Source organism: Onthophagus taurus, chromosome 6 (assembly GCF_036711975.1).
Source record: "Onthophagus taurus isolate NC chromosome 6, IU_Otau_3.0, whole genome shotgun sequence".
In the NCBI taxonomy this organism is placed as follows: Eukaryota; Metazoa; Arthropoda; class Insecta; order Coleoptera; family Scarabaeidae; genus Onthophagus; species Onthophagus taurus.
In genome coordinates this window covers 23430044-23452688 of record NC_091971.1, presented here as the reverse complement: position 1 = coordinate 23452688, position 22645 = coordinate 23430044, and the positions used below count along the sequence as shown (strand labels likewise).

Genomic DNA, 22645 nt, shown 5'->3' with positions numbered 1-22645 from the left:
ATAAGTATTTGAAAATATTTTTTTTAAATGTTTTATGCGCTCCAGATCGTCGATAATTCGTAGTAAATTTTTAAACTGTACATAAGGTTTTTCTGACATATTTAATATTCTTATTGCACCTAATAATTCAGTCCAAGTGACATATACAAACAAAAATCATATTTCGTTGAAATAGTAGTTTATTTTGTATTAATTATAACCGCAGGGTTGGAAAAGAGGAAAAATAACCATAGCTACGACAAAGACAAAGTTTATGGCAGTTACGGAAAATAGAAAGTTGCGAGATCCTCAACAAATCATTAGAATTGGTAACCAGAACTTTTAGGCTGCCGCAAAATTTCAGTACCTAAGTACAAGGACAGTAGAATCTAACAGGACTGCTACATCCATTGTATTTTTGTAGTCCACTACGGGTTGGTCGCCCGCACTCTACGTCACACTATTTGCCACGCCTGGTAACTGTCTGTATTTTCAGAGGTTATATGATAGACATTAATACGTCTAAAAACATAAAACTTCAAATATAATATGAATACGTCTAGGATATAACCTCTAAAAATACACAGCAAACGCATAGACCATAACAACAGCTGGGCGTGGAAAATGGTGTGACGTAGTTTGCGGGCAGGTTGTCACAACAATGGATGTAGCAGTCCTGTTAGATTTTACTGTCCTTGACCTAAGTATAGATAACGTCATATTGTTATTTATATTGCAGAAATTAAGAAACGCATCTTATGTGCGAATAAATGCTATTTTGGCCTGTTTTAGCAAAAAGGATGAATCTATTCATATTCGAAAGAAATACGAGGGGATCTGTGAACAGGGAGTATAGAGAAGTAGGTACATCTTTGAACTACAAAATGGCTATGGATTAGAGATGTGTAACACTGCGCTGCGCGGCGCAATTAAGTTAACTCAGTACAGTGTGTTACGTGCGCTGATACCCAATATTAAAATGAATCAACGCAATTGCGTCACCCTTGACGTAGTAAAGCATGCCGGTGTGGCTTGAAGATTTACAAATATGTATGTAAGTGAAAATTCCAGCCCTTAATCACTTATAAAACCTTAATTTGCTAAAACTTGGAACGAGACAGCAGGCGGTACCGGCGCAGTTGACCGGCGAGAGATAGATGTGAGCATCCAGCAACTGTGTTATAGCGCAATTAAGTTGATACATTGCGCTAACTCACTTAGGTGCGCTAGTATCAGTGTGTCAGCGCAAAATTTGCTGCGTTACACATGATTATCCTGTACAGCTCTGTTCAGATTTAATGCGAATCGTCCGCTGTTAGCTCCGACATGACACTGGTACTGGAAGAAGACGGAGACATCTTTTGTTTCTATTCAATTCGATTTCTGAGACTAAAGGAAGTTACCCTCTTCCTTAACCAGGTAAAACCGTCCCAGTCTGAAGTGGGCCGAAGAATGGATCACCCTTTTTTTAAATGTGTTAATTTTATTTTATTTTAAATCTTTTTTTATATTTTTCAGAACAACAAATACACGATTTTTTATATGTTCCTCTAATAAATAATTTTAGAGTATTTCTATAAATAAAACGTCAGATAAAAATTTCAGTAATATAATTAATATAATATAAAACTTATAAATAAAGCTTTATGAAACTTTCCTTCAAATTTTAAATAGAATTATTCAATATCAAAATTATGTGCATTCAAATTTGTCCGTTTTCTTAAATACAACATGCCTCGTGTTACACCCGATTTTAATTGTTTCACGTTAAATCCTAATTTTAAAATGTTTCTTCTTAATAATTTTGACGCACGTCTCTGAAGATGATAAATAATTATCGAAACATGTAAGACAAAGTAATTAATAAATTTAAAACCAGTAAAAAGTACAGATTGATTAATTATTTCAATTATCAAAAACTGGTCGATCATAGATCAAATAAACCCTTACGCTTTAACTTTCTTATTATGGCAAATAAAATATTAAACAACTTTTGTATAAAATGTTTTTTTATAAAGTTGATATTTACCAACGCATATACTATATTCCATACATAATGGGCACCCTGTATTTTATATGTATAATAATATATTATATTTTTTGTTATATAGGAGTATTATATTTTGTTATATTGATTTTTGATTTTATTATATTAAAATGTTTTGCGATATATTTCAATATATAGTTTATATATAGCTTACTATCAATATATAACTTTCATTTCTTATGAGGTTCGACTTATCGTTCCACTGTATTACCAAATTAATGGATCCGATTGATGGCACTCGAGTTTTTAACATTTTCTTCTATAATTCGAGAACGGGTGGCGATATCGAGATGCGATTTTCACTAAAATTTTGCAAATTTTAAGGTGACTAAGGATCTGTGATGTAAATAGTATCGTTCCGTTTAACTTTTCTTCGAAAATCACAAGAATATGTAATCGCTGCAGATAACGCCCTCTAGCTTATTTGTTTTAATGTCATTTAATAGTTATTTAACCAACAAGTCTATTAATGAAGGCGATTAATTATCGAGATATATTAACTTAATTATTGAGATAATTAATCGCATTTTAATATACGAGTTAGTTACAATATTTTTCCGTTGACTGTCCTTTCAACAAAATAGAAAAAAGCCATCGTTGAAAAATCTCCCAATTCTATCACTGGCAAAATAAAAACCTCACTCTTAATGTGTCAAAAGTCAAAACTTAATATTGTAGTCTTACCGAATAGATATAGTGGTCGATTGGGTCGGTATTACCGATTTGATTGGAGAAAAATTGACTACTATATTAGTTCGGTCGGACTTTCTTAAAATCGTTTATTAATAGAAAATCATTTAGGTGTCATTAATGAATAATTTTGTATACATTTATAAATCATATAAATACACAGTCGACGGAAAAGGAATATAAATAATTATTTTGCACTTTAATTGGTTAATTAAATATATTGATTTGAATATTAAGTTCTAATTTTACATGTTTCGCTTAAACAATGTAAGCATCTTCAGAACTACAAAACGAAAAAACAAAAATTAAACAGACTGATCTAAAAATTAACATTGCAAATTCGGAACACCTTCAAACCAAAAATTTCATTTAAAAAGAAAAAAGTTACTTACAAATAAACTTTCTTAAAGTTGAAAACTCATTCGATTAAATTCTAATTCACAATTCGGCGAACTAATAAAATAATGAGAACAAACACAAATTCATTATGTACTGGAAGAAATTGAGTGTATAAATGTGTCGCTTTACCAAGTTACAAAATCAAAAAACAAGTTTTTTTTAAATCAACAGATGTTAAAATTACAAAACAAAATGCGCATGTACAGGGTGGGCAAATTTGGGTGTTATTATAGGCTATTTCAGAAACTATAAGAGATACGAAAAAAGTAGGTGCCATGTCACGGTCTCTTTTTTCGAGACTAACCCAATCCCGCAACCACCAAACCTCTATCTTCTTTTGTTTTTAAGTTATAGCCAAAAAGTTAAATTTTCGTGATTTCAAAAGATGCTCATATTTCGAAATTAGAGAAATGGGGTTGATACATTCTTAAAGACACTTTTCTAAGTAGAATATACTGCCGTTGAAAAATTTTAAAAATATTTGATAATTTTTGAGATACAACACAAAGTAGTATTTTTTGAAATACAAACTATACTTGATTATGATGTTAATGAACAGAGCATATTTTTAGCTTTCCAATGATGTATCGCATGTATGGTGCATTTGCGGAAAATAAGCGTTAATTTTCAATTCCAAAATAGTAAGTGCTAATGTTCAAAATTTTGATTATAGTAGGCGGGTTCGGACAGTAATTACTACCTAATTGCTGTATGGTTTTGCACGAATATGACAGAAAGTTGGTCTTGTACCATAAGCTAAGTGTCCACTTGCAAGAAATGCTCTCGAGAGAAGCTATCGAAAGAATATTTTCTGGTGGAAACGCATCTGAGAGTAACTATCAGAGAGTCCCCACAAACTTTCGGAGAGTAAACACGTTGAGATTTGTACTCAAGTGGACACGCACAATTTATCTATCGTGAGAGTAACTGTCAAAAACCGAACACGGTTCGAATTTTGCTGCGAGTAGCTGCTAGTTTTCTCAATATAACACGTTTAAAGATAACACCTAAAAGAAAATAGTCCCAAGAAGAAATATTTGAATTAATTGAAGTGTATGAAGAAAATTCAATTCTTTGGAATATCACATCTAATGAACATAGAAATCGGGAAGCGAAGGATGCAATTTTAACATGTATTGGACAGAAATTTAAACGGGATTTGTACCATTAGTAATAGTAACTTCTGACAACATAATTTTTTGGTGTTTTGACAGTAAAATTAAGTCTTCTGTTAAAAGTATTTGATTTTTAGTAGTAGTGTGTAGTCTTCTGTAAGAAGGATGTGCTTCATTTGCAATATCTAGTTTTACACTAGCAATACTTAGTCTTTTGCCAGCAATATCTAGTCTTTTGCAGCAATATCTAGTCTTCTACCAACACTATTTCGTCTTCTGGTAGTAGTGTGCAGTCTTCGGTAAGAAGAATCTGCTTCATTTGCAACATCTAGTCTTTCATTAGTAGTACTTAGTCTTCTGCCAGCAATATCTAGTCTCTTTTAGCAATTGAGGCGTTTAAGTTTATATTTTCTAATAATTTTCCAAAATACTGCCAAGCCACTATTAAGCTATCACGTGTACGACAATAAACTTATAGTTTGCATTTATAAGTGCCATTAAAGCAATCGAGTTCACTTTTTTGTGAATCCAGTATGCCAAATAACTAACAATTTGACAACGAATGTCTACGCCAAATCCATGATTTCACCCAACAGCTTCTTTTTATTTTTTCAGTTTGTTTTTTTTTTGAAATTTTGTACAACACTATTGCACTTGCAATTTTGTTTACATCTATGTTTACAAACACCAAGCACTGAAAGAAAATAAATTTTACTTTCCATAGCACGGACACATTTCACTAGTGGACACGGTCCTGAGAGAACTGTCTGAGAAAAAGCTCTCGGAAGTTTTATAGAAGCTCTCGGAAAGCTAAAACAGTCTCAAGTGGATACAGAGTTGAGAGTAGATATCGAGAGTTACTCTCAGAAGTTTCTCTCAAGTGGACACCTAGCTTTATGCAGGACAAAGTTTGTTTTGTACCAACGAATAAAAACTTTGAATAGTTGATTTAAATTTCTCAGTGTCTTATCCCTGACTTTGTTCACCAATAAAAATGATTTAGTAGATAAAGTTTGTTTCAACAACTTTAGGAACTAAACAGTCACAGGTTAACTTACTGGTTGCAAGGTTAGAACAGTTGGGTATCAATGAATGAAATCTTCGGTAGTATAGAGGCAGATTAGGGATCATAAACTGAGCAGCGGACTTTCCATTGAAACGATGTTTATATGGGATATGGAGCCTTATCTATCATTTTCAAAGAATCATTTTTTAATTTTATCGCTTTATGTATTTAAAAATAATGAGGAATTTTTAAGGCTGAAACTCGTTTCTAAAAATTCATGAATGAAATGATCAGTAAACTCACGTTACTATAGTAACTAAGTGGCATTTAACGTTTTCCTCGCCTACTAGAATTAAAATTTTGAATATTAACCTTTAATATTGTAGAATTAAAAAACAACGCTTTTTTTCCCCAAATACACCATGGGTGCAATACATCATTGGAAAGCTAAAAATATGCTCTTTTCAGTAACACCATAATCTGCTATAGTTTGTATTTAAAAAAATACAACTTTGTGTTGTATCTCAAAAATCATTAAATATTTTTAAAATTTTTCAACGGCAGTATATTCTACTTAAAAAAGTGTCTTAAGAACGTATCAACCCCATTTCTCTAATTTCAAAAATAAACAAAATATGAGCATTTTTTGAAATCACGAAAATTTGACTTTTTGGCTATAACTTAAAAACAAAAGAAGATGGAGGTTTGTTGTATTGGGTTAGTCTCGAAAAAAGAAACATTGTAACATTAATAACAAAAAGAACATACTAATGAACGATTTCGTTGATACCAATAACAATAGACATTTTTTGAATTTCCTGTAAAAATAAAAATAACTGCCTTTTCACACATTTTCCCGATAAATAATATCAATTTAAAAACCTGTAACCCCCGCACATGCTCAATTGCACTCCACTTTTCTTATTCTATCGTGTTTTAACCTTCGATGTGATACCTGTTTTCTTCGTAAGATTGTCGCGTTGTGATTTTATTAAGAATTAAATGTTTTACAAACGGTTTTGAATGTTCGATGGAATTGAACAGACAACCTACTTTTTGACGGTAAATTACCTTTATTATATATTTTATAATTTTAACTCCAATTCTTTATGTAATACTTATATGCCATTTCCTGTTGCTTTTTCTTAAATTTTAGTCGTGCCAAAGAAGAAGAATCATTAGATTCGAAACATATGTAGCACTGATTTAATAAAGAAATTTATACATCGATTCAACTTATGAACTTTTGTACAGGGTGGTTCAAATTCGATGTCCGAATAGGCTAACTCGAAAACTATAAGAGTTAGAAGAAAAGTAGCTGACATGTCATGATCTCGTTTTTCGAGAAACTGCTAATGTCGAAAACCTCATAGCGTTATCGTCTTTTGTTTTTCCGCTAGAGGCCAAAATTGAAAATATCGTAAAACCCGCAAATGTAATTATCTTGGTTATTATCATAGGTGGAGTATTATAACTAAGACATTATATGGACACTTTTTTACAGAGAATTTGATGACGTAGTCAAAAAAATTTAGATATTTAGAAAATTTAGAAATTTAGATTTTGAGATATCATCACAATTTTCGTTTTTTTAAATGGAAACAACCACTGATTATTCGCTTAATAAAATCGTTATTTTTTTCTGATTACAAAAATATACGGTTTGACAGGTCTATTTCTTATTGTTTTAGAATAAAACTTGAATAAAACTAAAAATAAACTTTTCTTTTAGTGTCGTCGAAGAAATTAAATTTACAGTTTCCTGTAAATTACAGTTCTATAACTAAAGATTAAAAAAACATATTTCTGATATTTGAAACAAATATATTTGTTGAACTGTTTAATTTATATATGTTTTACACAAAAGTTGGAATAGATTGCATTATTTCACATTTTTTATTACGATGTGATATTATTTTTAAATGACTTAATAAATTATCGATAGATGGCGCTCATGTTTTTTTTTAATTCAAATAAACATAGCAACATTTGTTTATATTCAAAAATTTTCTGAAGTGTCACTTTAAAAATCCTGTTTTTAAGATCAATTACGAAAATTTTGAAAAGTTTGACTTGTTAGAATGTTACATATTAAAAAATTATTTGTTTTCAAATACCAGAAGTTATCTTCGTATTTAATTGTTAACTTTTTAGATTTTACCTACCGCCCCGTAACTTACAGGAAACTGTAAATTTAATTTCCTCGACGACACTAGATGGAAATTTTATAAAAAAAGTTTATTTTTAGCTTTATTCTAAAACAATAAGAAATAGACCTGTCGAACCCTATATTTTTGTAATCAGAAATAAATAACTAATTTAATAAGCGAATAAGTGGTTGTTTCCATTTAAAAAAACAAAAATTCTCATGATATCTCAAAATCTAAAACTCAAACGTTTTTTATGCTATGTCTTTTTTACAGAGAATTTCATCTCTGTAAAAAAGTGTCCATATAATGTCGTAGTTATAATACTCCACCTATAATAATAACCAAGATAATTGCACTTACTGGTTTTACGATATTTTCATTTTTGGCCTCTAGGGGAAAAACAAGAGACGATAGCGCTATGAGGTTTTCGGCATTAGCAGTTTCTCGAAAAACGAGGTCATGACATGTAAGCTACTTTTTTTCTAACTCTTATAGTTTCCGAGTTAGCCTATTCGGACATCGAATTTGAACCACTCTGTATACTGGAATAAAATTAAATGGTCAAAGAATCTTAAATTTAAATATACAAAATGAATAAATAATAATCAAAATCTAAAGAAAAAACAATAAACACGACAAACTTAGTTGTTAGGTTAAAAATATAGAACATAGAAAAATAGAAAATATAAGTTTTAGTTTTAAAGCAAACGGTCTTACTGAAAATATGTTTAAAAAGAACATAAAATGCTCTTTCAAACAACACCGAAAATATTCAAATCAAATCGGTTGAATGGTCCAGGAGATATTAAAATATAAACATATGAAAACGCATTGACCTCCGCCTCCCTTATTATGACAGATATGAGAAATATCGCAAAATAAAAGCGATGCGGTATTATCCAAGCTATTAAATGATGTCAAAATTATAGCTCATCGTCTAAGTTTCTGAGATAACGGGAATTTTATGTTTCTCAATGGCAGTTACGCCCCATAGCGGTTGAATTACGAACTTCAAAATAATTTCCAGCTATTTCTCTTGGTCACTTTGCTTATAAGATTTTTTTCCCAAACCTCTAGGTCTTACCGTTGTAAAGATACAGCCGCTCCGTACGCTTAGCGGTACACCTGTATAAGAATGTTTTACATATAAACAAACTTTCCTTTTTGAAGTTTGTCATTTAAATGTAGTCTAAACACTATTACAAAATAAAATTTTTATATGTCTCAACAATTTTTTAATTGAGTTATAACAATGTTTCTCATAATATTTAATCTATGTTTACAAAAATTAATTAAGAATAACAAACATTCACTTTTATTTTCTATCATCATTTCCATTTGTTGGGTTCGTTCTTGAATGTAATCGATTCTTCTATTAATCAGTATCTTTAAAACGTTCGAAATCAACTTTAAATCAACCTCATTAAAATCATCGTACACTTTTGTTTTCCATTGGGTATCTCTTGTTGAAATGATATAAGAAATCGTTAAAAGATTAAACGTAGGTTCGTTTAAATGCCAAATCAAATTTTCGTTAATATTTTTCGCTTTTATAAATCGAACTTTTTCCTCATTAACTTTTATATTTTCAAATAATAATTGGACATCATCGTTTGTAAATTCAATGAAATCAAGAGGATTTTTGTCTAAATAAAAGCCATAATAACAAAATAAAGATAAATTGTCGTGTTTTCCATAACAAAAAAATAATTGAGAATTTTTTGAAAAAGTATTTTTTGTAATAACGTTTAAATATGAATTTTCGTTGATTTTTTCAAATTTTAATTCATCGTCTGTTTCAGATGAATGATTAAACATATCTAATAAAGGACATAAAACCATATTTGGCTCATCAATAAACAATTTTTCGAAGTTATATCTTTTTGAAAAATGTTTCAATACTTTGTAATTTAAATAAAAACATCTCGTCATAAACAAAACGTAATTTTTATATAATTTTTCTCGAGTTATTATTTGGTTAAAATTGCGATTACAACATTCGCAGTTAAATTCTGTTAATATATTTTTTATTTTATCACTAAACTTATCAATTATAAAAAGATATTTGTTAATTTTTCGTAATATTTCATCGGGAATTAAATGATATTCTTCATTATTTAATCCCCATGGTACTAAAGGCAACAAAGACTCCTCTGGTAAACTATCCAAATAAATTTTCCACTTTGAATCATCACCTTTATGATCTTCTAAGCACATGAAAATTGTAAAAGCTTCTTCAGTTGACAACATTTTCGGAAATTTCTTAAGTATATCATAAAGTTTGGTCTCCTCAAAAGAAATGTATGTTATCATAGCTTCGTATGGAATACTAACTAATTTATCATTGGGTGATATTTTTAATTTTGATAATATTCCACGACCTGTATCTTTAAAATGAGTTAATTTCAATTTCGTATCATTTTTCCATCCTAAACGATTCAACCATTTTTTTAAATTAATAATTTTTAAATCATAATCCATAGAAAATTGGTTTAAATTCTTTCTTCTGCGGATTCTTTCTGTACGGCCCATCTAAAAAATTTTGATCGTCACTGTACAAAAATTAAATTTTTTTTTCCTTAATTTTTTTAATATATTTTTTAATACTATTAAGAATGAACAACAAAAAGAACACAAAGCAAAATTAATACTAATTTTAGAATATTGTAATTTTGCTAAAAAAATTAGAAAAAACGTATAATGACACTGACATAAAACATAACCTTAAAAACGCCAAATACGCAATGTGCCGCATTTAAACCGTGTTTTCCGTCAATAAAAAACGTCGCAAAAACCATAAATACGCTCAAATATCCGTGCCGTTAATATTATTCAAATTCTTTTACCTTAACTCGTTATAAAACACTTAAATAAGACAAAAATACATAACCTCACAAAAAATCATTTTTAAGGTTAGAATGGGTACTCCTGATTTCGAAACGACAAACGGAAATGATTACGATGTTACTACTTCAATGAAAAAGAATTTTAAGCTTTTAGCAATTAACGACCAAGTAAAGGAGCTTCAAACAATTCTCAGGGATAAGTAAATAATTTTAAAAAAAACTAAATCTAACCTAAAACAATTTTAATATAATTTTATTTTTAAGAAATACTAGCAGAAGTGATTTTAAATTTTATGCCGATCGTTTAATACGTTTGGTGATCGAAGAAAGTTTAAATCAGCTTCCATTTACTGAATGTAAAGTTGTAACACCAACAGGAGCCACCTATAATGGCTTGAAATATCGTTCGGGTAATTGCGGTGTATCAATTGTTCGTTCTGGAGAAGCTATGGAGCAAGGTTTACGGGATTGCTGTCGAAGTATTCGTATTGGAAAGATTTTGGTTGAGTCGGACGTTGATACGCATGAAGCTAAAGTAGTTTATGCTAGATTTCCTGAAGATATTTCAAGAAGACAAGTATTATTAATGTATCCTATAATGTCTACGGGAAATACAGTAACTCAAGCTGTAAAAGTACTTAAAGAACATGGTGTGAAAGAAGACTGCATTATTTTAAGTAATTTATTTTGTACTCCCACAGCTATTAATACGGTTATGAAATCTTTTCCGAAGGTAATACATAAATATTAATTTGTAATAAATAAGTGAATGATATTTTTTGTTTTTTAGTTAAAAATTCTAACTTCCGAGGTTCATATTGTGACTCCAAATCATTTTGGGCAAAAGTATTTTGGTACAGATTGATAGAAAAAAAAAATGGTTTTTTACGTATTATTATGTAATAAATGTTTTGTACTATTATAATACTTTGTAAATGTTTTTATCTCTTTGTATCATGATTTCTTAATTCTATTATCTTTATATTCTAGTATTGTGGTTAGTTTTATAGGGTATATTTATTTCATTGTGTTATTAATTAATAAATCTCATTAATTTCAATTTATTTGAGTTTTAATTTATTATGTGTTAAGATTTATTTCAAATTATCAGTTTTAGGGTTTAAAATTAATTGCAGTTTGGGTTGCATAAAGTACACAATTTTATTTTTAATTTTGGTTAAGTCGAAAACAACTTTTTGTGCTCCCAAAAAGGTATAAAAGAGCCTGTGCGCTCAAAATTGAGAGCCCGCCTTTCGATATTTTTCACGTCATACCAGTCATATACAGGTTGTATCCGAATGACTGCAACGAACTTCAAGGGTGATTCTTTAGTGAATTGTAAAGGTACAGTAGAGCCCCGATTATCCGCGGAATTGGGTGGCAAGGGCGCCGCGGATAATAAAAATCGCGGATAACCCGAAAAAGACTAAAAATAAGGTGGAAACACAAAACATAATTCACCGTAAAGACTATTTTACTTAAACCTTTCTTCTACATATAAATCACTAAAGACTAGTAATAAACAAAAAATAATATGTACATACAGTGCTAGCGTAAAGTAACCCCCCCCCCTGTTTAACTTCTGAACAGATTGAGATATCAATATGAGCAAAAAAACGTCAGTTTCTATGTTTTATCAGCACAAATATTTTCTTATGGAAAATTTTGCTATCACTTTTAGTTTTTCCGGAAAATGGATCAACTTTGTTTTTTTAAATGGAACACCCAGTATATTATGGTATCTTCCGAAAGAATAAAACAATACGAATCCAACGATACCTCACAATCAAATATCGGTTTATTAGTTTTTTACATAAATATTAAACAAAATGCGAAATTTCGCCGGAAAAACCAACGTATCTTCGTTGACTACCTGTCGAGATACAATAGGCCAGATAAATGGTGGACGGTCAGTTAAAGGTCGGTCTACGCTCGGGTTAAGCAGGGTTAAAATCGGCAATTCTTTTAGAATGTTTTTATGAAACAATCAATGCAAGAAAAGAATAAAAAGAAAGTTCGTCTTAAAACTTCTAAGAAAAAATTGTAATAACAACAATTTTAAAGTTTGTAGGTACCTTGAAATTTTGTATTTAAGGCAGCATGCAAATATTGTCCTTCATTTCTATCTTGGAATTCTACCCGACCAAGTATAACCAAAGAAAGGCGAGATCAAAATGGCTAGAAGGAGTTTAGAGCACAAAATCGGAGGAATTTTAATATTCGCTCGTGCTGATAGAAATGTACATGAAAAGGAGCGACAATTTAATGAACGATTTTCTGAACATCCAATTAGTCGAAAATATTTAAGAGAACTTGTAAATAAGTTTTTGTGTAAATAACTAATAAACCGATATTTGATTGTGAGGTACCGTTGGATTCGTATTAGTTTCATCTTTCGGAAGATACCATAATATACTGGGTGTTCCATTTAAAAAAACAAAGTGGATCCATTTTCCGGAAAAACTAAAAGTGGTAGCAAAATTTTCCATAAGAAAATATTTGTGCTGATAAAATATAGAACCTGACGTTTTTTTGCTCATATTGATATCTCAACCTGTTCGGAAGTTAAAAAGGGGGGGGGGGTTACTTTACGCTAGCACTGTATGTATTGTATCACTGTACTGTAAACAAAAACTGTACTGTAGACAAAAACTGTCAGTTACATCTTTTTAAAAAAATCGGTCACTAGCTTTTGCTTCTTGCTTTGGAAGCACCTTTTCTTTATTCTGCAAAGCAGTTTCATGTGTCATCCGCGTAAGCACCTCGTCTTCTTCACTTTCAATTTCTTCGTTTTCTTCGTTCACTCCCATTGCTTTGTTTGTTATTTCTACGTCAGATAGTCGTTCAAACCCTGGCTCATTTTTGTCACATTTCAGCCACTCTTCTATGTTTTCTTGATTTCCATTCCCACCTCCCGGAACGGATGTCGCTAAGTCAATAAGTGCAGCGATAGGCATACCTTCATTATGTTCTTCACCAATGTTTTGGTTGACATTTACTTCAATATTTGGAAAGAGTTTTCTCCACGATTTGACGAGGGTTGACGGTTTAATGCAATCCCATGCAAACGCGATATCGTAAATGCTATCCAAAATTGTATACATCTTCCAAAGCTGCTTAAAATCGTAACCTTCTTCAATTTTTGTTTTTACCAACTTTGTTCTGTATATCCTCTTCACAGTTGCAATGACCCCCTGGTCCATAGGCTGTATGAGCGCAGTAACATTTGGGGGCAAAAACTTTGCAAATATTTGTTCATCAGAAGATTTAAGCACACTTGCGGCAGGGTGTGAAGGCGTGTTGTCAATTAATAAAACGGCCTTTCTTGGTAAATTCTTTGAATCAAGGTGTTTACGTACTTGAGGCACAAAAATCTTTTCAACCCATTCTTGCGTACCAGCAGCATTGCTGCATGGCAAGATTGTGATTCTTTCCTTGCTACTTTTGTGTCCTGCCGCTTTATGTTCACTTTCAAATGCTAAAGTGCGAGTGGGAAGACACTTCCAAAAAAGCCCTAATTCATCAGCATTATAAATTTGTTCTGGTGACAAATCTTCCGACATTACAAACTTTTCAAAATCACGTTGAAAATCGTCAGCTGCTTGTTGATCACCGCTCAGCTTTCCCCCATGAAGACCTATCTCCTTAATTCCATAACGTTTCTTAAAACGATGTAACCAACCGGACAACGCATCAAAATTTCCTTCCAATCCTAACAAATCAAAGAAGACTTTTGCTTTAGCTGCAATGTTAGGGCCGGATACAGGAGTGCCTTCACTTCGCTCTTGAGCTAGCCACTCCGCTAATGCCGAGTCAAGTTCACTGTACGTGGATTTCTTTATTGTTTTTCGTTTTTTCATTCCAGAAACACTGTTTGAAACTGTTGCAAAAGCCAATAACTTTTCTTTTTGCTTTAAAACATCTCGCACTGTTGTTTCCCCCATCCCGTATTGCAAACACATCTGCTAATGTATTTATCATCTGCATAAAAAAAATTTTCGCAAAAATGCAAAGGGGGTGGTTACGTTTAGTAGTTTAAAAGGGTAGATTGAAAGTACAAATAGGGTCAAAACATGCCCTATTATGAGTTAAACATATTCCCCAAATTTCATTTTCCTAGCGTTTATGGTTTTTGAGAAAAAAAAATTGAACCAAAATTTTCCGCCATTTTTGAAGGGGTGTAGCTCCTTAAGGGAGCCGAAGTCGCCCATGGTTCATATACCAAAGTACCCTTAAAATTCACTAAAGAATCACCCCTTGAAGTTTGTTGCAGTCATTCAGATACACCTGTATATATAATATAGAAAAACTTCGCAAATTTCACAAACTGTTAAATATCTTAATCAACTCCTTATAAACAAGTGTAAAATAAAGAATAATTTAAATACAATAAAAGAAGTGTGTTTAAATCAGCGCATTCCAGAAAAATTAAGTAACATTATGTAGGTATTTGTTAGAATTACAGTAAAACCTCGATATAATGAACCTCGTTAAAACGGACTTTGGATAAAAGGGACAAAGTACTTTTTTCGCCTCCCATACCTGAAAGTAAATCATATCAGCTCTAAAAAAATAACTGAAAGCTAGATTTTCGGCCCTTGGGAATCTAAACTCTGAACGTCCCTACTTTATAGTAGGGATGTTACGGAGGTGAGTTTACCGGAACCGGAGTCGGAATCGGAGTTTTTAGATTTGATTTGTCGGAGTCGGAATCCGAGGCGGATTCGGAGCCAGAGTCGGAGCAGGAGTCGGAAGCGGAGTACAAGAGAGATGTGATAGTTAACTGTTAAGAGTAACCCTAATAAAATGATAGAAACATAATACAGCAATCAGTCTCTTTAATCAATACTTAAAATATTAATTAGATATTACACACACACTCGTACCCAGTAAACAAGAAACATATGTGAAACATTTCAATTTGAACGTACAGTGAATTAAATGAAACATTTTAGAACTATGTTTCATATATGTGACACATACGATTTTTACGAAACGTATCTAAAGATATGTATCAAATACATTTCAGTAGGAATATTTATGAAATATCATCAAAATATGCAGCAGAAACATTTCATTTGAAACATTTCTTTACAAATGTGTCTGAAACATGTCTGGAATATTATTATCGCGTTGACGCGATCAGCGTCTTGTCACGTCTTGTTCTATTGTGTGTTTTGTTCTGTTCTCAGTTCGAATCGTTCGAATATTGGTTTAGAATGGCGATTAGAATGACTAGGTTTAGTTAATGAAAATACGGCTAGTGAACACTATTTAAAGAAAGAGACCTACACTGAGAAAAATAATGTGGGAAAACTACCTAATATTTAGTCATATTATCTAGAATTTTCAGTTAAAAATTAGCTATCTACTACTACTAGTTATAAAAACTAATTTTATTTCGATAATTTAAGATAGATAAATGATCGAAAAATCTCTCTTATAAATACCTAATCAAATTAGTTTCATTATATAATATTAATAGATGTTTTTACTATTAATATTATTTTTATTATTAATGGTAGTAGATTGCTTTATTACTTAAATATAGACTTGTACCTAAATTTTTGTATTAAGAAATATTTTCTATAAACGATCGATGTAACGATGAAAACAGGTAGACAAAACGACTAAAATACATTTAAATAAAGTATTTAATAATAGTACATTAAATTTGTCCGTTTAGGTAAAATATTTCATTGTTAAATGTATATAGATATTCAAACTAGAACAAAATACCAAATACTTTAGGTAACTAAACTATTCAACAACTAGACTTATCAACTAGTTTCCACGATGTAGTTTCTATTTCTAAAAATTAATTATATCACCTCAGTAAATAGATAAATTAACTATCAAAAATTTGACTAATTAGAATTGTATATGTCAGCTAAATTACATTAGATAAATGAATAAATTTTCTAGCATAAATGACCATTTGTCTAACAACTAAATTGATTTAGTTCAATTTTCCATATCATTTTTCTCAGTGTATGTAATAGTTATTTATATTACAAGTGGGCTAGAAACATAATTACAGTACGAGTGTGGAGAATTGCACGACGAGGTCGTAGACCGAGTCGTGTAATCACACGAGTACTGTAATTATGCTCTAGCCCACGTGTGATATACAGCATTTTATCTACTACTGCTAAAAATTACTAAAAAATCAATTTCTTTAGAAAAGTCTATTTGACATTTATAAAAATATTTTGAAATGATTGTTGACAATTTTGAATTGTCAGTTTCAACAACATGTTTACTCATCTGGAATAAGTGTTTTGAAATGTAAAAACATAACAATTAATGTTTATAATAAATAGTATTGTTTCTCTGTAAGTAGATAGCACTTTTTCTTTTGTATTGTTGCTCGTTTCAATAAATTATGAACTTCATTACGTAACTCAAATCAACTCAAATGAGTGCGGTAATGGTGATTTATCCAAGCAGTCGTAGATAATAGTTATTTATATTACAAGTGGGCTAGAAACATAATTACAGTACGAGTGTGGAGAATTGCACGACGAGGTCGTAGACCGAGTCGTGTAATCACACGAGTACTGTAATTATGCTCTAGCCCACGTGTGATATACAGCATTTTATCTACGACTGCTAAAAATTACTGAAAATCAATTTCTTTAAAAAAGTCTATTTGACATTTAAAAAAATATTTTGAAATGTTTGTTGACAATTTTGAATTGTCAGTTTCAACAACATGTTTACTCATCTGGAATAAGTGTTTTGAAATGTATAAACATAACAATTAATGTTTATAATAAGTAGTATTGTTTCTCTGTAAGTAGATAGCACTTTTTCTTTTGTATTGTTGCTCGTTTCAATAAATTAAGTCTGTTCTGATTAGGCTAAAAATGCGTTACGTAATGAAACCAGTGCGGTAATGAACTTCATTACGTAACTCAAATCACCTCAAATGAGTGCGGTAATGATGATTTATCCAAGCAGTCGTAGATAATAGTATATTAAAAAACAAGTTTCGTAAGACACGTTTGAAATGCACGAATTCAAGTTGAAAAACGAGTGGCGAAGCCACGAGTTTTTTAATGAATGAGTGCTTTTAGTCTTATGAAACGTGTTTTTTATGCTATTTTTTGCAATTCGCGTTTTTATCCTTTTTTTTCTCAAACATAAAATAAATTTTGACAATGTAGGGAAATAGGTATGTAGCAGTTGGTAACACTTGAAAATAGAAATTTGAATTGACAATTAGAAACTGTCAAAACACAAAATGTATTCACCTGACAAAAATGTTTCATGTATACCTCCCAAAATAAGAGAAATTGCTCAGAGTTCAATGTCCTCATCATTGTGGACCTTGTATTCGATGCTAAGAACGTGTTTAAACATCCATAGACAAACATTGTCACATTGACAACTAGAAAAATTAATGACCCAATGTGACTAACTTGAACTGATTCCATAAAATGTTACTAAAATCTCATTACAGCATCGGATGCTGTAAGGAGTGTCATTACAGCACCCGTTTGAGTACTGTAATAGCTTTCATTACCGTCGCGAATTACAAAAAGAATTTTACGTTTTCCGTAGGTCAAATCATAACCTATAAGGTTTGATCGCGATTTCCGCTAAATTTGGTTGTTTTTCTCCTGGAATCATATAAAATTATATAGTTTTACGTTCGTGTGATGTGAGATAAGATGGAAAGAAAACAAATTAAAGCTGAATATCTCTAGGAGACATTTTCGTAGGTTGGTAAACGTATTTATATTTCAGAAATAATTCAAACCCGTTAATGAAATATTTTAGTAATGTACCGTAATTGTCACCTGTATGTTGCAGAAACGTTTCAATAGAAACGTTTCAATGAAACATAAAAAGGGCCGGACATTAGCAGTTTCAGACACGTTTCAACTATGTTTCAGAAATATGTCGAAGAAACATTTCATGTTTGAATAATATGTATCAGAAATGTTTCTAAAACGCAAATTTGTTTACTGGGTACGTAGGTACGCAACAATAGGAAAATATCTTAATAGTGTTAAATTTAATTTAAACCAAATGTAGTGACTCTAAAAGTAGCAAATTGTATTTAATAAACAAAAGCTTTCTCTCCGTTCAATCGACTTCTCAATGGATCATAAATGAGACCGGCGTCACTAAAAAGTTGCTCACTGAAGGACACGATAAATATTGGCGAGCAATTAAGTGCAATATTTGAAATTTTGTATTTACTCTACACCATAACAAGGGATCGTCACTGACACTAATACGTTTTTCTTTGTTGTACTCATTAAGTAAGATCATCCATATGATGAATTTGTCAACCGATTGCTATCCTTTGCGGTGTTATCATCATCATCGCTACTCATCAATAAGGCCCGGATTTATATGCGACAAAAATAAGCAATATAAGTTTTTTATATGTGTTTAAAATTGGTCAAAATATGCAGTAATATTCCGGAAATATGGACAATATAATGCGGCCAAAACAAAAAAAAAATGTATATGTGTTAAAATACTACTTAATGTTGCATTGTAACAAATAGTATATAAATATAATAAAATATAATATATAAACATTACAAAACAGCATAAAAAGATATTATTTACAACAATAGCTATAAATTTGAATCAGTAAAGTTTCTGGATTTTCCAATTTTCTAATTTTCCATGGTATATTTGATTGGGCCATGACGTTGCATAAATCGAAAAAAAACTCATTTCCAGCGATTTGTTGTGATGACTCAGGCATTGCATCAGAAATAAAACTTTGGTTTAATTTGCTACCTGATCTTTTTTCCGATTCTTGGTGGAGAGTTGTTGATAAATGCTGATCAAATTGATATTTTTGATTACACGCCACCTTAAAAATCAACGAGTTCTAGAAAAAAAGGCCTTCAAACGTTAATTTATACGTACTTGTTTGGAACAGGCGTTGCAAAAAACAACTTTCCCGTCAGTCACTAGCTGGTTAGATATTTTTATCCACATTTCAAGCAATTCGGCCTTAGAAGAACCCACTTTCGGCATTATGATTTATTGTTTCTTTCACACACTAACTTAACGTATAAATCACTTGAACACTTGTGTGGTTTGAAATGATTTACAGGTTATATTACGAAAATCGGATGGGAACCACACAATCAAAGTTATGTTGTAAAGCAGACCACTGCCGCACTTTTAACTCTCTGTGTATTACTACATACCGCCAGTATCAAATTAACTACTGTTATATTGAAATATGGACAAAACATGTGCTCATATGAAATTACATACGATTATATCGAACTATATGGATAACTAAATTTATATGCGATAAAAATGTAAAATAGCATGCAAAAGCATATAAATCCGGTCTCTAGTTATGAGTGTACCAAGGGTATTAATTGGTAGCAAATTGAACTCAATTGAAGCATTTCTTTTGACGGATTTAATACATTCCTACTTCATTTCATGCGAAATTTAATTCTAAAACTTTTCTTACTCTTATTATTTTTTAAAAAACTTTGTTGTTTTTATAAAAAACTTAAATAACTAAAGACACGTATTTCGTAATGTTACTTAAAATAAGCGAAAATTCATTAGTCGGCTATGAAATTGTACGTCAAACTTGACAAATAGGTTATAAAACTTTGTCATCAAATAACTTTATACACAGCCGACTACTGAATTTTCGAATAAAATACTTTCGACTTAAAGCTGAGAAGATACTATTTAAAATGGTATAAATTTTTTTTTAGACAATTTTATCTGATTCTCATAAAAAAGGTGGGGCGTCGAGTTTGGCTGACCCTGTACTAGTGATGTAACGGATATCCGCATCCGCAACGGCAACTGCGGATAATCCGCATTGTTTTGAGGATCCGCATCTGCGGCTGCAGATCCGCATATATTTTAACTGAGCTCCGTTACAATAAATAATTACTAATTACCAATTAATAATTTACTAATTACTATAAATTACAATAGAAATATTATTTTCATGAAAATTTTAGTACGTAACTTTTTGCAAAAACTCCGCATCCGTTAAAACCGCATCCAAAAATCCGCATCCGTTAAAATCGCATCCAACAATCCGCTCCGATTCCGCATCCGCATCAGCTAAACTCACATCCGTAACATCACTACCCTGTACATCCTTACTTGTGTTAATCATGAGTACATCACGAGTACAATACGCGACAAAAAGACTCTATAAAGCGGCCCATACACGATGACTCTTGCGGCGGTGCCGCCAGAGCCGCCGCAAGAGTCATCGCATGCGCCGGATTTTAACGGCCTACACACGTAGACTCTTGTGTTTCTAGTATTGTATAGGTAGTATTTGTCTTCCGCAAGGAGTTTTTAGTCTTTTGCTGGCAGTATTTAGTCTTCTACAAGTAGTATTGGTATTCTGCAACCAATTTGTAGTCTATTGGTAGCAGTACTTAGGTTTCTATAGACGATATCTATCTTTTTAAGCAGTTTCTAGTATTGTATAGGTAGTATTTGTCCTCTATAGGCAGTATTTAGTCTTCTGCAAGTAGTATTGGTATTCTGCAACCAATTTCTTGGCTATTGTCTGGCCAGATATGCATTGGTATAGGTCCGTCGATAGCGGTTAAAGAAGTGCGGCACGACGCCACAAGAGTCTACGTGTGTAGGCCGTTAAAATCCGGCGCATGCGACGACTCTTGCGGCGGTGCCGCCAGAGCATCGTGTATGGGCCGCTTAAGGGTTCCGTATACCAGGGTACAAAACTTTATAACAAACTACCGGATTGCATAAAGAACATGAAGCCGCGCGTTTTAAAAATCATGTTAAGGGGGCGGTTCAAAGCGTCCATTTTTATATACGCCGGGAGAGGTTACGTAGATGTACATTCACGACTTAATGCTACATATTTATAAAAAAGTAAATACGTAGGCTTGAAGTACATATATTACTCTACGGAATGACATATTTAGTATTCTAAAATAATCATGACGCTGACAGAAATAAATTACGAAAGTTAGTCATAATAAGGGCTTAATACAAATCGTTCTCTAGAAGAGATTAGGGACTTAAACGAGGTGGCAAATATGTCATCTAATGCTTATGTATCTTAGGAACAGATTCCGTATTCGTAAAAGTGCAATAGCTGTGTGATTATTTCATGAATGTGTTTTTTCTGAAGATATGCGATTTTGTCACAATTTTTAGTCATTACGAAAAGGTGTAAAATGGGTTGCCTAAAATCGACAAAACAGTACTAAGTAAACCTTTGGCAATTACTTTGTAGATGGCTTTAGGTACTAATTAAAAATTTAAAAAAAAAATAAATATAAAAAATAATTAATTGCCAATAAAATGTTATAAAACGTATTATAAATTGATTACTAATCTTGAGTTGGTAATAACATTTGTTCATGGCCAATTTCTCTTTTAACTACTGAGTAAATAAATATATATAACAAACAGAAGATTTGTAGGCAATAATTGAATGAGTCGGTCAAATGTTGTGGACTGTATATAGTTGAATGAAAAGCTACTATTTTTGTTTTAATTTATTTTGTTTCACTCAAATATAATGCTTGGAAGCGTCCTTCATCGCTGCTCGTAACGGACTGATCCCTTTTCGCGGGTAACAACTCGACACGTGTGTCCCTTCGATCGCTCACTAACGACATCTATGAACGAGAGTCGCAACATAACTCCCGCCTTGAAAGAGTTATCTTTCAAAAGATAAAAAAAACAACACAAAGAAACTTAAGAAAATATAATATATAAAGTCAGTTACTGTCCTTCTATTGGTAAAACACAAACTCGATGTAGATACACTTCTAGACACAGTTCCACCTGAAGTATGGATCTTCACCACACGAACCTTTCCGTCTGGACCAGGATGGAGTTCTTCTATTCTTCCTGTTTTCCACTGCATTGGGGGGAGGTTGTCATCTTTAAGCCGAACCACACTTCCAATTTTGACAAGATCTTCTCGGTCGAATCTCCACTTAGTCCTTTGTTGTAGAGTATGCAAATACTCCAATGACCACCGGTGGTCATTGGATCCTTTTCCAAAATGATTGGTGTAATTTTTGGAGTTGTTTGTAATTTGTTAATCGGTTAGCAGGAATTTCTGAAACATCTAATTCAGGAACTGCGAACAAGGCCGTGCCAATCAAAAAATGTCCTGGAATCAATAATTCTAAATCTTGAGGGTCAGAGGATAAAGGAAGTAAAGGTTTTGAGTTTACGATGGACTCAATTTGGAGCAAAACTGTGGAAAAGGTCTCATAGGTTAGTCTTTCATCACCAATTGTTCTCATTAAATAAAGTGAGGGCTTCTTGCGGGAATGAAGTGCCAAATGACCCCTTTGTCACGAAAATAATTTGAAATATCAGGATCCTTAGCTAGATCTTCTAAATTAGCATACATTAAATTCTTTGCTTCAATCAAGTTTAAATCTTTCAAC

At 31.7% G+C, this 22645-nt stretch overlaps 3 protein-coding genes across 4 annotated transcripts in view; 2 read left to right on the top strand and 1 right to left on the bottom strand.

Annotated features, from left to right (window-relative positions):
• The window catches only part of LOC139430264 (uncharacterized), a 291985-nt gene that overhangs the window by 71400 nt on the left and 197940 nt on the right, over positions 1–22645 (top strand). The gene's annotated exons all lie outside the window — the stretch shown is intronic.
• Positions 8586–22645, bottom strand: part of LOC111415313 (SET domain-containing protein 4) — a 29981-nt gene continuing 15921 nt past the window's right edge. Inside the window, exons 1-2 of one of the 2 annotated variants that reach the window (XM_023046929.2) lie at positions 10098–10184; positions 8586–9918 (exon numbers count right to left, since the gene is read on the bottom strand). In XM_023046929.2, the coding sequence (XP_022902697.2) occupies positions 8611–9918; positions 10098–10184 (1395 nt within the window). In that variant the 3' untranslated portion in view covers positions 8586–8610. Of the gene's footprint in view, positions 9919–10097; positions 10185–22645 lie in introns of those variants that run through there. The other variant, XM_071196533.1, reaches the window with a different exon arrangement.
• LOC111415314 (uracil phosphoribosyltransferase krishah) lies at positions 10305–11292 on the top strand. Its single transcript, XM_023046930.2, has 3 exons — positions 10305–10432; positions 10497–10965; positions 11023–11292. Exons 1-3 carry the CDS (start codon positions 10305–10307, stop codon positions 11095–11097), a joined length of 672 nt encoding a protein of 223 aa, XP_022902698.1. The 3' UTR covers positions 11098–11292.